Here is a 15,910-nt window from a genome sequence, read left to right on the forward strand (position 1 = left end):
TTAGAGGTCACTCATAATGCTCAGGTCTCCAAACAAAACACGTCCCAACTCGAGCAAAAACTGTTGAAATTTTAGGAGGAACTTGATCAGGTTCGGAATCTGGCAAACTTGTCATTTTCCCTCACCACTCCATATATCAATTTTCCAAATGCTCCAAACCCCACGCGTCCACAAAACATCCCAAAATCACAAAACTATCCCGCTTCTCACCACCACTGCAATACATGCCACCCATCCAGCAATACTCCATTGCTCATCCAAGAACCTCTGAATTCCACGAATGACCATTTCCACCATACCACCCCCATCTATGTGGAAACTATGCCCCACTCCCCCCAACCTGACTCAAGCACACCTGGGTCTGATGATGAAGACTCACTCATCAGGAACCTGGCTGCGAAACTCAAGAAATTGATTAGTCGAATTCAGGGCGTCGAAGGAAGTAAGGGGACTAATGGGTTGAACTACGAAGATCTTTGCATACAATCGGATGTCGAACTGCCCGAGGGGTACAAACCTCCTAAGTTCGAAATGTTTGATGGTATAGGGGATCCGAGAGTCCACTTGAGAACATACTGCAACAAGCTGGTCGAAGAAGGGAAAGACGAAAGGATTCGCATGAAGCTTTTTATGAGGAGTCTGAAGGGAGATGCTCTGTCTTGGTACATTAGCAAAGACCCAAATGAATGGTCGAATTGGGTGAGTATGACATCCGACTTTATGGACAGGTTCAGGTTCAACACAGAAAATGCACCAGATGTGTTCTACATGCAGAACTTAAAGAAGAAGCCTGCGGAAACATTCCGTGAGTATGCCACTCGTTGGAGATCAGAAGCTGCTATGGTCAGACCTACTTTAGAAGAAGAACAAATGAACAAGTTTTTCATTTGGGCTCAAGACCCGCAGTATTATGAAAGGCTGATGTTGATTGAGAGCAAGAAATTTTCCGACATTATCAAGCTGGGTGAAAGGATTGAAGAGGGCATCAAAAGTGTTATGGTTACAAACTTTGAAGCCTTGCAACCTACCAATAAGGATTTACAGCCTGGTGGTACGTCCAAGAAAAGGGACGTAGGTGCCGTAATGGTTGCACAAAGAGATAAATCCCCTATCAAATACCAAGCCTATCTGATACCTCCACTCATAGATCAGCCTACCCCGAATTACCAAGCACTCTCACCCTCTTACCAAACTCCACCACCTACTTACCAATCACCCCCACCTCCCACATATCAACCTTCTTCACCCAGATATTCCCAATCCGCACATGTCTACCAAACCTAAAATGCTCAGCCATCCCACTATCAATCACCTCCCACACATCAAAACTTTCCTAGACCTCGACCAAATTTCGATCGCAGACCCCCCAAATAGTATACTGCCATTGCTGAACCGATCGACCAACTATACGAAAGGCTCAATGCTTCTGGTTATGTCACCCTTAGCCCTGTTATAACCCCTAAAAACCCTTCTCAGTGGGTCAATCCAAATAAATCATGTGCATACCATTCTGGCATGAAGGGACATACCATTGATGAATGACGCTCTTTGAAAGATAAGATCCAGACTCTGATCGATAACAAGATCATTACAGCAAAGGAGCCTACTTCGAACATCCGCAACAACCCTCTGCCGGACCATAAGGGTGGATGTGTTCACATGATTGAAATAGAGGATGATTAGGATCCCAAGGGATCGATCGGTTTAATCACAGAAGGTGATGAACCAAAGAAGCCAATAGTCACCCTCAATCTGATTGTAGTCCAGACTCAGCCTTATGGGGATGCCGAGGTAAACATGTCTGTACCACTTGAATTTGAAGCACCACCCCTACAAAGACTCCAACACTAATTGAAGTTGAGTTTAGGTCTCCAGCAAATGCACACACACCGTTTGAAATTACTATTTTACCTTCCAAAACACATGCTCTATTCGGAGTAAAGGTGCCCATCCCAGTAGCAATGTCGGCTGTAACACCGTTCCATACAAATGCCATACCTTGGGATTACACAGCCGAGGCAAGAAGGAAAGTGAAAGCTAAATTCGGGGAAATAGTTGTGGTACAGGGTATGATAAGAATCGGTAGGGTTTATACTCCGGAGCATTTAGCTGAGTCAAGTAAGCAGGCCTTTGTTCGGCCGACCATCATTGAAACTGGGCCCAATGATCTATGGAGAAAGATACAAGCCAAGGAATACTCCGTCATTGATCAGCTGAACAAAACACCGGCACAGATTTCTATCCTTGCTTTGCTGCAAAGTTCCGATGCATATAAGTATGCCTTGTTAAAGGTGATGAGTGAGGCATATGTATCAAGCAACATCACTGGAGGAGAAATGGCAAACATGGTAGGGCAGGTATTGGAAAATCACAAGATCACTTTTTATGAAGATGAGCTGCCACCAGAAGGGTTGAGTCACAACAAAGCGTTGCACATCACCGTGCAATACGAAGATTATTTTATCACTAGGGTCCTATTGATGGAGGGTCCAGCCTCAATATTTGTTCGTTGGTAACACTCAGAACATTGAAAAAGGGTCTGCATGAGGTCAAGGATGGGGCCATCAACATCAAACCTTTCGACGGTTCCCAAAGATCCACTATTGGTTCGATCAGCCTGTGTTTGCAAGGGGGGCCTACTTGGTTCGACATTGATTTTCAGGTTATAGACGTGCTGGCATCTTACAACTTGTTGTTGGGATGACCGTGGATTCATGCCGCTAGGGTCGTAGCGTCAACACTGCATCAGGCGGTGAAATTTGAGTGGAACTACCAAGAGATGATCATTCACGACGACTGTAGCAATCCCATATACAGTCGCCAAACCATCCCAGCGATTGGAGGAAGGAGGAAGATAGGTGGGGAAACCTATCACCACATCGAGCGAGTCAACGTCGTTGACAAAGACAAATAGTGGGACAATAAAATTGAAAGCATATTGAACTGGAGCAGATATGAGCCTAGAAAGGGACTTGGCAAGAACCTCCAAGGAATCGCCAAGCCGATCAAACTGAAGAAACATGGCACCACTTTCGGTCTGGGATACGAGTATACTTGGGAGGAATTCAACAACTGGTCTCCACCATGGAACGGCCCATACTACCCGCTGGAGTAGCCAATACCACATTTGGAGCAGACTTTCCAGCCGGCCGATGTTATCTATGGGTCAGAAGAAGAGGAAGCACTGGCAGCAGTGAGGAATTTGTTCCTAGAAGAAGATGACATAGATTGTTGTGTCATTTTCGAGGAAGAAGGGAAGGAAGGCCCTTCCATACAGGTCGTAAGACGAGGAGCACACCTCAACAATTGGACCAGCAGAACCACTAGATCTCAAAAAGCCTCGGGGTAGCAAGGCTAAACAAAGCATCATGCACTTTCTTTTATTTTTACTAGTTGATTTTCATTTCACATTTTTGAATTTTCACAATAAGATCGTCCAATGTTCAAAACAGTTATGAAATTTATTAAAGCATTTCGGTTTCCTTACATATCTTACTCTTATTATTTTCTCTCATTATGTTACTTATACAACATTACTATTGCCTATCTTGATGAACCTATGGCTGTGACATACAACAAGACAACGCAACAAACGGACATAGATTCAGAGGAAAATGATATACCGGAAGAGATTGTTAAAGAGGTTGAAAATTTTGAGAACAGACCTAAGTCCAACCTAGACGAGACCGAGATTTTTAACCTGGGAGATGCCGAAAATATCAAAAGAAACTCGGATCAGCGTTCATTTGTCACCGTTAGAAAAGGAAGAATACACAGAATTTCTGAAGGAATATGAGGACATATTCACCTGGTCATATAATGACATGATTGGTTTGAGCACATCTACTGTGGCCCACAAACTGCCAACTCATCCGACATGTTCACCAGTAAAATAGAATCTCAGAAAGTTTAAACCCGACATGAGTCTGAAAATCAAGGAACAAGTCATTAAGCATGTCAAAGCTAAGGTCCTCAGGGTAGTAGAATATCCGACATGGTTAGCCAATATTGTGTTAGTGTCGAAGAAGGATGGGAAGGTCAGAGTCTGTGTCGACTACCGGGATCTCAATCGGGCCAGTCCAAAGGACGACTTCCCCTTGCCGAACGTACACATCCTGATCGATAATTGCGCCAAGCATGAGTTGCAATCATTTGAAGATTGCTTCGCTGAATATCATCAGATCTGGATGGATGAAGAAGATGTTGAGAAAATGGCTTTCATTACGCCGTAAAGGATGTACTACTACAAGATGATTCTATTCGGGTTAAATAATGCAGGGGCCACCTACATGAGGGCCATGAATACTATCATCCATGATATGATACACAAGGAGATTGAGGTGTATGCAGATGATGTCATCATAAGGTCCAAGAAAGCCACTGACCACATGGAAGATTTGAGTAAGTTCTTCAACAGATTGAGAAGATACAACCTAAAACTGAATCCCGAGAAATGTGCATTTGGGGTTCCTGCCGGAAAACTACTTGGGTTCATTGTAAGTTGCCGAGGGATAGAACTGGATCCATCTAAGGTATCATTCATAGGAGAAAACATTGTAGAATCCTATGACGGTTGGAGAATGTTTTTCGATGTAGCAGCAAATTTCAAAGGAGTTGGCATAGGAGTAGTCCTAGTATCAGAAATTTGTCAGCATTATCTGGTATCTGCCAAACTTAGGTTCCTGTGCACCAACAACATAACCGAGTACGAAGCCTGTATCTTAGGGCTCAAAATGGCCATTGACATGAACATCCAAGAGTTGCTAGTAATTGGGGATTCAGACTTGCTTATACATCAGGTTCGAGAAGAATGAGCGACCAAGAATGCCAAGATACTCCCTTATCTGCATCACGTACATGAGTTGAGAAAGAGGTTCACAAAGACAGAATTCTAGCATGTTCCCATGGTCCAGAATGAATTTGCCGATGCACTGACTACCCTATCATCCATGATACAATATCCAGACAAGAATTTCATTGATCCCATTTCGGTAAAGATCCATGATCAGCCCGCTTACTGTGCTCATTAATTTCAAAGAAGAAGCAGATGGAAAGCCTTGGTTTCATGATATCAAGGAATACTTGGCAAAAGGAGAATACCCAGAACTCGCAAATGCTACTCAGAAGCGCACGCTTCGGAGGTTATCCAACAATTTCTTTCACAGCAGAGGAATCCTGTACACGAGGACTCCTGATTTGGGATTACTAAGATGTGTCGATGCAAAGGAAGCATCCAGGCTATTAGAGAAAATTCATGCAGGGACCTGCGACCCACATATGAATGGCTTTGTTTTAGCAAATAAAATACTTCGAGCTGGTTACTTTTGGATAACTATAGAAACAGACTGCATCTAGTATGTCCAAAAGTGCCACCGCTACCAGATACATGCAGACATGATAAAGGTGCCTCCAAATAAGCTTAATCCAACAAGCTCGTCGTGGCCGTTCGCCGCCTGGGGAATGGATGTTATCGGACCAATCGAACCCGCTGTATCAAACGGGCACAAGTTTATCCTAGTAGCGATTGATTGTTTCACCAAATGGGTTGAAGAAGTATCTTGCAAGGCAGTGACTAAGAAAGTCGTGGCAGATTTCATCCGCGACCGTATCGTGTGTTGGTTCGGAATTCTAGAGTCAATCATTACTGATAATGGCTCCAACCTCAATAGTGATTTGATGAAATCTATGTGTGAAACCTTCAAGATGAAACACAAGAATTATACAGCCTACAAACCTCAGATGAACGAAGCCGTAGAGGCCGCCAACAAGAATATCAAGAAGATACTAAGAAAAATGATAGAGAAGCATAAGTAGTGGCACGAGAAGCTATCATTTGCTTTATTGGGATACTGCACCATAGTACGCACATCGATAGGAGCAACACCCTATATGCTGGTCTATGGTACAGAGGGAGTCATTCCCGCTGAGATAGAAATTCCTTCCTTAAGGATCATACAGGAAGCAGAGCTCGACGACGCAAAATGGGTGAAGAGTCATTACGAGCAACTAGCTCTTATAGACGGAAAGAGAATGAATACAGTTTGCCACGGTTAGCTCTATCAGAACAGAATGTCCAGAGCCTTCAACAAAAGAGTCAAGTCGAGACAATTCACACCGGGGCAGTTGGTGTTAAAGAAAATTTTTCCGTATCAAGATGAAGTCAAAGGGAAATTCTCTCTCAACTAGCAGGGTCCATGTATGGTTCACTGGATTCTGAAAGGAGGAGCCCTCATACTTGCAGAAATGGACAGAGAAGTTTGGCCAAAGCCGATCAATTCAGACGCAGTCAAGCAATACTATGTGTAATCTTTATGCTTTCCTTATATGATGTAATTTGAACTACGCCTGACCTGATTCCCGTTTAAGAGGGGATACATAGGCAGCCCTATAGGTTCGGTCACAATTCAATAAAATTTCCATTTCCCCCGCTATTGGAAACTGGGGCAGAATTTTGAGGAGGACCCTCAATATTCCGAAGTCGATTCCAGCCATTTATCATTAACATCCGTCAGAAGCAACAACCCAGTAAATTGGGGCAGAATTTTGTGGAGGACCCTCAAAATTCCGTAGCAAGAGAAGTTGCAATGTCTTGTACCACGTCGCAGTCGTCGATTCATCTAAAGAAAACTATTCTTAATTATGTACTTATGTTATGCTTTTACTAAATCATGCATGTTTATTACTAAAGTTGTCTTGTTTAGAAATGCTACCCCAGTGATATATACGGTATCGCCGGATCAAAACCGAGTAGGTCAAGCAAAGCCAGCGGGGACAAAGATTTGTCTCCAGTAGGTCAAGCAATCCACTATCAACTAAGAAAACTCTATTTCCATTTGCCATTTTTACTTCCTGCATAAGATACCATTCTGCCTTCCGAGACAAAGCTTTGTCTCCATCTGCATTCTCTGCATTGCATAAGGCTACCATTCTGCCTTCCGAGGTTAAGCTCTACCTCCATCTGCATTCTCTGCATTGCATAAGGCTACCATTCTGCCTTCCGATACTAAGCTCTGTGTCCATCTGCATTCTCTGCATTGCATAAGGCTACCATTCTGCCTTCTGAGACTAAGCTCTGTCTCCATCTGCATTCTCTGCATTGCATAAGGCTACCATTCTGCCTTCCTAGGTTAAGCTATACCTCCATCTTGCATGGCTGACATATTGCCACTTCATTTACATCTGGCATCGGCTGAAAGATCGCCACTTCATTTACATCTTGCATCGGTTGAAAGATCACCACTTTATTTACATTTTTCATCAGCGGAAAAATCGCCACTGCATTTATACCTTGCATCGGCTGAAAGATCGCCACTTTATTTACATCTTGCATGGCTGAAAAATTGCCATCTTATTTACATTTGCATTGGCTGAAAGATCGCCACCTTATTTACATTTGCACTGGCTGAAAGATCGCCACCTACTGCATCATGGGCTGAAAAATCGCCAATTTGTCCAAAGGCGTCATTGCTCGGAGGCACCATTTTCATAGCCCAAGAATGCCATGCCATGGCCTGAGGAACCCTTTTATCTTTTGCATATCATTATTCAAAGGCATCATAGTTCGGATGCATCATTCTCATAGCCCGAGAGCATCATTTCATGGCTTGCGAACCCTTCACTATACGCTTCATGGCCCAGGACGTCATCCTAACCGTCCGAAGACAACATCCATGGTCCGATGGGAACTTGCATCATATTTAAATTTCCACGCAATACATTGTTTATTTGTAGGTAAACTGGCGAGCAACAACTGTCTCAGTAGGAGCGATCCCGCTCCAGTTCCCGTAGCCCCATTAGGCCTTAAACATCCAGCCCAACTTAAACATTCCGTTCGTTCTTGGAAAACCTCCATTGGCGTAGTCCGCCGACGGATCCTGAACTACATATGGCCTGATTCTATAAGACCAGAGATATGTAGGCAGCTTAGGAACCAGGGCACGGTCAACCTTTCAAACCATTTCGTTAGGTAAAAATTGGCCATCATATCTTTACCCGATAACTCTTTCATCCTTCCCGGGTAAAGAGGGGCAGCTATTGATACCCAATTTTTCCCTATATATTTTTATTATGCAAAATACTTTCAAAATATCATATGTATGCATATATAAGCATGTCCAAGTGTTTCATTATTTTTCAAATTTAAAAAGGATTTTTAAATCAATTTATCGCCTTATTTTATCAGAAAAACAAATAATTATTTCCCAAATTATCATTTTTTGGTAACTCCTTTATTGTATTCTCATACTTATACCAAAATATAGCTAAGGTAAATTTTGCACATTTTTTTACAAATTTATTGAGTATTTAAAAATTAAATTGCACAAAATTGCAATTTTAGCTTATTTTAAGATTTAATTGCGTTTATAATTACAAAATTGATCCCAGTATTTTTAATTTAATATTTGTGTATTATTAATTAATTTAGTACCTTCAATTTGTCTCCAGAAATCATTTTGATTTGTTTCACTCTTTAATTTAAAATAAAGAGGGAAAAAGTGGCTATTTAATACTAGCCCTAACTATTGAAATTTTTGCCCAAATTGACCCCCCCAATTAACCCTAATTTCAATTTCAAATGGATCGGACCAATTCCTAAACTACCTTCCACTGATCCAATTAAGTTCAACCCACCCGGCCCCCCATTAAATCCAGGCAATTGATCAAAATGATCAACGACCACAATCTCTCATTTCCTTTTTAATTCACTAACACCCCTTAACCCTAAATCATTTCACCTAACCAGTCGCCTCTGAAACCCTCCCCTCTCTTAAAACACTCTCTAACCTTCTCTAAGCCTAGCCGCCTCCCATCACTTCTTCCTTAAAACCCACCGGGATCCATGGCTTCTCAGGCTATGGAAGTCTTATACCCACCTCCTCTTGCTCCCACGCGCCTGATACCTGAAGATTTGAGGCCTAACCATGAAGGGGTGAACACAGACCTCTATCAATTCGAGGTTCTGGGGTCATCTCCGGCCTTGCTCCGGCGTACCAAGGTTATGTGCGCCTACTTCTGACCTCTCCGACTCATATCGGTGGCCTTTCAAAGCCTTTCTCATTTCTAGGGTTCTTCGGAAGCCATAACCCTTCTTCATTAGATTCGTTGTGTATCTGTGCTCTCCTTGAATTTTCAAACGATTTCCCTAATTTTTCTTTCTTTTTTTTTAAAAAAACTTTCTTTCCGATCTAGGGTTTTCTAAAAAAATGTTTAAGTGTTTCTCTGACTTTCTTTCCCTTTTCTTTTGTGTATTTGCCTCTACTGTGCTCCAATGTTTTTTATCTACTACGTTCTCGTATGTTCTCCTACTGTGTTTTGTTCTTGTATGTTCTTCTACTGACTTTTTATAATCCATTCTTGTATGTTCTTTTTACTATGTTTTATATACTCCATGGTTGTATGTTCTTCTACCATGTTTTCCGTACTGTGTTCTCATATGATTTTCTATTATGTTCTTGTATTTTTCTTCTACTATGTTCCAACATGTTTCTCCTACTGTACTTTCCCGCTAAGTTCTTAAGCTTGCTTACTTTCCTTCTACTAAGACCTATTTATGTTTCTTCTGAAAAACTTCTTAAGCATGTTCACTATTCCTATCAGTGTTTCTCCTCTATTTTTCTTTGAGTGCTTATACTATGTTCTCCCTGTTACATTGATATCATGCTTTCATGAGTTTTGCTGTTGATAGAAGCATGCAAGAGGTTTTGGTTCTTCTCTAAAACCTCTGAGCCTGCTTCGACCACTTGTCTTCTCATCTCTGTACTTGATTCAAGGTGGAAACCCTAAAATTTGGGGGTTCTGCCAGGTTTGATCATATATTTGATTGAACTAGGGTTTTATTTTAGAACCCCTAACTCTTCGAGTCTTTAAATTGAGTTTGGACTTCTTTGTTTTCTTATGATTCTGACCTTTTTACAAAAACTCTTCTACACTGGTTTTTCCTCTTGATTTTACAGTGACATGAAAGTTTTCTTTCATACTTAACATGCTCACATGCTCTTTATATATGATGAATTTTCCTCTAAATGGTTTTCAAATTTGCAATTAGTTCAAGCTTCCTTCTGAATATAGCCTGATTGATTTCTTTCTATTGTTTACTGATTTTCTCAGTGACGCGACCTAAGTGAAACCCTTCTTCATCTTTTTTGACTTGGTTCATTCATACAAAATCTCAGACCCTTTTGATTTACTAGTTGTTAACTGATCTTCTTACCTTATTTGCACAAATCGTGTATTTTAAAACCCTGTCCTTAAATAACTTTTATGTATTCACCCCTAATTCCCTACTTTGCACAAAGTGTTTCATTAATTTCTTTTCTTAATTGGTTTATACTCGTTTGAATCTGAATCCCTTAATTAAGGGAGGTCTTGTGTAATTGATTGACAATCAGTTCTTCAAATATTTTCTTACATTGTTTCCTCATGACTTTCACACTATTAAAGGCACGACCTTTCTTCACAAACGGACACTTCACAATTCACAATCTCTTCTGAATTTTCACTGTCACATAATAGAATTCTTCCTTCTTGTCTACATTCTGACTTTCACAAGAGTACTGCTTTTCCCTGTTTGTTTCTTTGAAACTGGTATGTCCTAATTTAACTTCAGCATCACCACAATGTGTTTACTTACATCTTTCTGCATCTATGTCTACTTTACTACTTCTGCAGAGTTAAATACTTAAACTAGCATGTTGATTTCCTTTTGCTTATTTCTACTATGAATCCCTATTCCCTATTTCCCTTTATGTGCTTTGAGTTACAGCTTAAAACATGGTAATATGCAAGTTATTGTCTATGGTTTTAACTTGATCCCTTATGAGATCCTAACCTATAAACAATGTGTTCCAGTAGGCTTATGGGTGTGCCAGCATCTCCCATTGTTGGGTTATGCCCACTAACCTGCTTTTTACTTCTTGTAACTCCCCATTCCCTATATCCCTATGTGTATTGTTTCCCTTCCCCTTTCCCCGATTCAAAATTCTGCACTTGCACTCTCTCTTAGTTCCTAAGTTCTGCCCCCCCCCCCCCTTGTGAGCCTTGCCTTGGGACCTTGAGTTCCCTCTGAACTTGGACACCTGAGAGCTTGCCCTTCCACACTACACCTTGGCTTAATATGGTGATACATTTGGATGTAATCACTGCCCGGAGATCTTATGAAACTTTTAGGGAACTCTGACACACCCAAGTGGTAGAAAGGCTTTGAAACATGATCTTTGGAGTTGGTTTACTTCATACTTCAGACAGGAAGTCTGAATCAGGCTCTCCTTGGTTGTAATTTTCTACTTCAGATGTATTTTCTTTACTTTATTTTTTTTGAACTGTAATAACTTTGTAATAAACTATTAGGGATGGCTAGTGAAAAAGGCGGGGACTAACTATGTATGTAAAAGGGGTAGATATCCTGCTCATAGGGAATTTTTGATCTCTGCATATCACATAGATATCCTGCCTATAGGAATTCTGCACTTTCATATGTAGATACTATGCCTATAAGGAATTTTGCACCCATATAGATATCCTGCCTATAGTTTTCTAACATTCTGCATTCATATGGATATCCTGTCTATAGTTAAATTTCTGCATCTTTCATATAGATACCATGCTCGTAGTTAACTGGAAATCCGAATCCTGCATACACATCTGTCACTAGGCAAACCTGTTTATAGGGCGTAAATAACTAAATGCATCTAGATATCATGTTCATAGGCTTTAACGAATTACAACATTTAGATTCCATGCCAATAGGATTTCTGCACTCTCGCTATGTCTGTAAAAGTGTCCAAAATCGACAACACATAGAAAGCATGCCTATAGGAGCTTCAATCGAATCTGAACCGCTTCATTTGCTTATAAGTTTAAAACCATTTTGCTAAAACTCTCCTTTATTTAATAACAAATGATTTTCTTAAACCAGTATGTATTCATGTTTACTTCATTCTTTCTGGAATCAATAGATATCATGCATATAGGGTCTTCGTCTAAGACCTAGGCAAGCCATAGGGTGAAAGTTTATAAACTGAATCAGATTTTATATGCTACAACCAGCAGGCAGGCCTGATTCGAGCTTGTTATCTGAACTATGTAATAAATCAGTCTACCTCGACCCTTTAAGTTTTAAGCAGACCTTAAACATTACATGCAAGTCATGCTACATTATGTGTTTTCATTGGTTTAAAGGAGGTCTGTTTGAGCCCTTTTATTTATTTATATTCTTTCCCAAACTTGCTATATGTGTTTTTGTCTGTCGCCTTAGTATTTTATCTTTTGAAATCACAAATAAGCCCAATACCTCCTCCTTTTAGGATTAGTGGTCCTAAATGCCTCCAGGACTAATAGGATTGGGGTGGGTAATAGCATGCAATGAGTGAACGAGACCATTCCGCGCTTTAATACCTTAACAGGGTGGGAAAGGGTAGATATGGATATGATGACCACGTAATAACATCACGGGTAGCCCCTCATTGAGGACTGATTACCGGATGTTGTGTGGGGTGATCCATATTATTAATAAACCTAGTACCCCCCTTTCCTTTGTTTTCTTTGCTTCTTTTAATTTTTTTAAAACCATTTCTTTTAAGAAAATCAATTCTTTTAGTTCCTTTTTCTTAGTTTTGTTTATTTGTAACCATTACATGAAAATTCCCTCTTATTTGAAGCCTTTATTTGCCTATGTGTTATTTTCACTAAAGTCATAACAATAGTTTGACCGGGAACCACACTAGTGGATCTTGAGGGGTGCCTAACACCTTTCCCTTGAGATAATTTCAAGCCCTTACCCAATCTCTGGTTGTTCAAATCAAACCTTCTCTAGTGTCCTAATGCACTCAAATAATTAGGTGGCGATCTTCACTTCAAACCCAATTCTCGAAAGGCAACGAGTTGTCCTCCCAAATGTCATAAACCCGATTTCGCGAGAAAAAAGGGGGCGCGACAAGTCCAGCATCATATGGCACCATATGAGGCCTTATATGGTAGGCTGTGTAGGTCCTGGGTGGGTTGGTTTGAGTTGGGTGAGGCTAGATTATTTGGAACATACTTGGTACAGGACGCTTTGGAGAAGATTAAGGTGATTCAGGATAGACTCCGTACGGCCCAGTCCAGACAGAAGAGCTACGCGGACCGGAAGGTCGTGATGTTTCCTATATGGTTGGAGAGTGGGTTCTACTTCGGGTTTCACCTATGAAGGGCGTTATGAGATTTGGGAAGAAAGAAAAGTTGAGTCTGAGGTTTATTGGTCCTTTTGAGATATTGCAGGTTGTTGGGAAAGTTGCTTATGAGCTTGCCTTACCTCCCAGCTTGGCAGGAGTTCATCCGATATTTCATGTTTCGATGCTCCAGAGGAATCACGGTGATCTATCGCACATGTTAGATTTCAGTTCAGTCCAGTTGGACAAGGATCAATCCTATGTTGAGGAGCCGGTGAAATATTGGACAGGCAGGTTAGAAAGCTGAGGCCAATGAACATTGCATCAGTGAAGGTTCAGTGGCGGGGTCAGCCAATCAAGGAGGCGACCTGAGAGACCGAGCAGGATATGTGCAGTTGTTACCCTTATCTTTTCACTACTTCAGATATGTCTCTATGCTCGTTCGACGACGAACGAATATTTAAGTGTAGGAGGATGTGACGACCCGGCCGGTCGTCTTAAGAATTAATGCTCTGATCCCCTATTAACTACTTTCCCCGTGTTTATTTCTACTATTTTGACTTGTCGGGATGTATGATTTTGAGTTTTGGAGAGTTTTGGGACACCTAGTCCCTAAATGAGAGTTTAAGTGTTGGAAATTTGACTGTAGTCGGAACAGTGTGAAGACGGCCTCGGAATGGAATTTTGATGGTTCTGTTAGCTCTGTTGGGTGATTTCGGGCCTAGGGGCATGTTCGGATTATGTTTTGGAGGTCCGTAGCTAATTTAGGCTTGAAATGTCGAAAGTTGAATTTTGAAGTTTCCGGTTCGATAGTGAGATTTTGATCCAAGGGTTTGAATGAAATTCCGGAAGTTGGAGTAGCTCCGTAGTGTTGAATGTGACGTATGTGCAAAATTTCACGTCATTCGGACGAGGTTTGATAGACTTTTTGATCAAAAGCGTATTTTGAGAGTTTTGGAGTTCTTAGGCTTGAATCCATGGTTGATTCGTCATTTTGATGTTGTTTTAGATGTTTTAAGGATTGGTATAAGTTTGGAGTTCATAGGCTTGAATCTTGGGGGCCTCGGGATGATTTCGGATGGTTGTCGGAAGAATAGGAAGTGGTTTGAATCAGCTAAAACTGCTGATATCTGTCATAACCGCACCTGCAGTTGGGTCCCACAGGTGCAGAGCCGCTGAAGCGGCGAAGCAATCACAGAAGCGGAATAGGGGAGGATTAGCAGGGTCCGCAGATGCAGGAGACTTGCCGCAAAAGCGGTACCGCATCTACGAATGGGTAATCGCAGGTGCGAAAGCTGGTCTTTAAGTGAAAGGTCGCAGATGCGACCATGTCCTCGCAGAAGCGGGACCGCATATGCAGTCCCAGGGCCGCAGAAGCGGATTAACTGGGCAGAAGCATATAAATACTTACCTTCGCGAAATTTAGCTATTTTTCACCTCTTTTCAAACGGGAAGTAGATTGGGGAGCATTTTTCAAGAGGGATTTTCAGAGGGGGTAAGGTCTTTGGTCCCTAAACTCGTTATTGGAGTGAATTTTATCATTATAAGCATGAAAAATTAACGAAAATCAGTGGTAATTTGGGGGTTAGGGCTTGACTAATTAGAGACCGTTGAGTGATGATTTGAGGAACCATTTGAGCTCCGATTTTGGTACTTTTGGTATGACTGAACTCATAAGAGTGTGAGGATTCTAGAAATGTAAATTTTATCCGATTTCGAGACGTGGTCTAGAGGGGCATTTTGGTCATTTTACCTAATTTCGCGTATTTGCTTAGAATTTCTTTGTATAATCAGTTACTTGAAGTGTTATTTACATTATGCAATTTAATTTAATAGATTTGGGCCATTTGGAGTAGAGCACTCGTGGAAAAAACGTGGTTGCAAATTGATTTGAGGTTGTTCTAGGTAAGTGGCTTGCCTAACCTTGTGTGGGGGACCTTCCCCTTTGGATTTGGTATTATTGTTAATTGAAATGCCTTGTACGTGAGGTGACGAGTATGTACTTGTGCTAATTGTTGAAAATCCGATTTTCATTAAGTAATTACTAGTATGTTTCTTTTCCTGTTTATATTACCTGCATTTAAAGCATGTTGTTAGCTTAGGAAAGAATGTCTAAGTGTTTTAATTGCTTTATTTGCTCAAACTGCTTTACCTGAATTCCGTGCAGCATGCTAGGCTAGAATTACTTGTTTGCTTTGATATAAAATAGACATTTCTGAATATTTTCGTGATGTTGCTCTATAATTACACTTGGGACTACGGATGTGGGATTCTGGTAGCTGCCCCATGTCTGTTTATTCGGGACTATGGATGTGGGATTCCGGTATCTCCCCCTTATCTTTTTATTTGGGACTACGTATGTGGGATTCCGGTAGATCCCATGCACAGTTATATGGAACTACGGGACTGCACCCGTTAGATTCCCCTAGTACTGGGTATTTACATTTGGGACTACAGAAGGGGATTCCGGTATATCCCCGAGCACTATGAGTTTGACTACAGGACAGGAACCCAGGAGATCCACTGGATATGTATAATGGGGACTACAGGACGGTATCCTGGGAGATCTCCGATTATTATTTTGGTGCCGAGCCTTATTGCTTTCTGTGTTTACCTTGCCTCTATAATAGTTGTTGTTGCCCTTTTATATCTTGTATTACTTTTACTATTGTACTTATTTATACTGATCTATTCTACACTGTCAAACTTTATATTTATTTTAACCTCAGTAGGGCCCTGACCTTCCTCGTCACTACCCCACCGAG

General features: G+C 41.2%; 1 protein-coding gene across 1 annotated transcript; it reads left to right on the plus strand.

Moving 5' to 3' along the window:
• The first annotated feature begins 5,981 nt into the window (after nucleotides 1-5,981).
• Nucleotides 5,982-13,452, plus strand: LOC138886101 (uncharacterized). The gene is made up of 2 exons (XM_070167132.1): nucleotides 5,982-6,146; nucleotides 13,255-13,452. The coding sequence occupies exons 1-2, from the start codon at nucleotides 5,982-5,984 to the stop codon at nucleotides 13,450-13,452; spliced, it is 363 nt and encodes a 120-aa protein (XP_070023233.1).
• The last annotated feature ends 2,458 nt before the right edge of the window (nucleotides 13,453-15,910 follow it).

This window comes from Nicotiana sylvestris, chromosome 2 (assembly GCF_000393655.2).
Source record: "Nicotiana sylvestris chromosome 2, ASM39365v2, whole genome shotgun sequence".
NCBI lineage: Eukaryota > Viridiplantae > Streptophyta > Magnoliopsida > Solanales > Solanaceae > Nicotiana > Nicotiana sylvestris.

What these genes read in the sequence shown, in the direction of transcription:
- LOC138886101 (XM_070167132.1), top strand. Translation starts at nt 5,982, where the DNA reads ATGGGTGAAGAGTCATTACGAGCAACTAGCTCTTATAGACGGAAAGAG. An exon ending in GTGTTAAAGAAAATTTTTCC is followed by an intron (nt 6,147 to 13,254) that starts GTATCAAGATGA and finishes GAGATATTGCAG; the next exon opens with GTTGTTGGGAAAGTTGCTTA.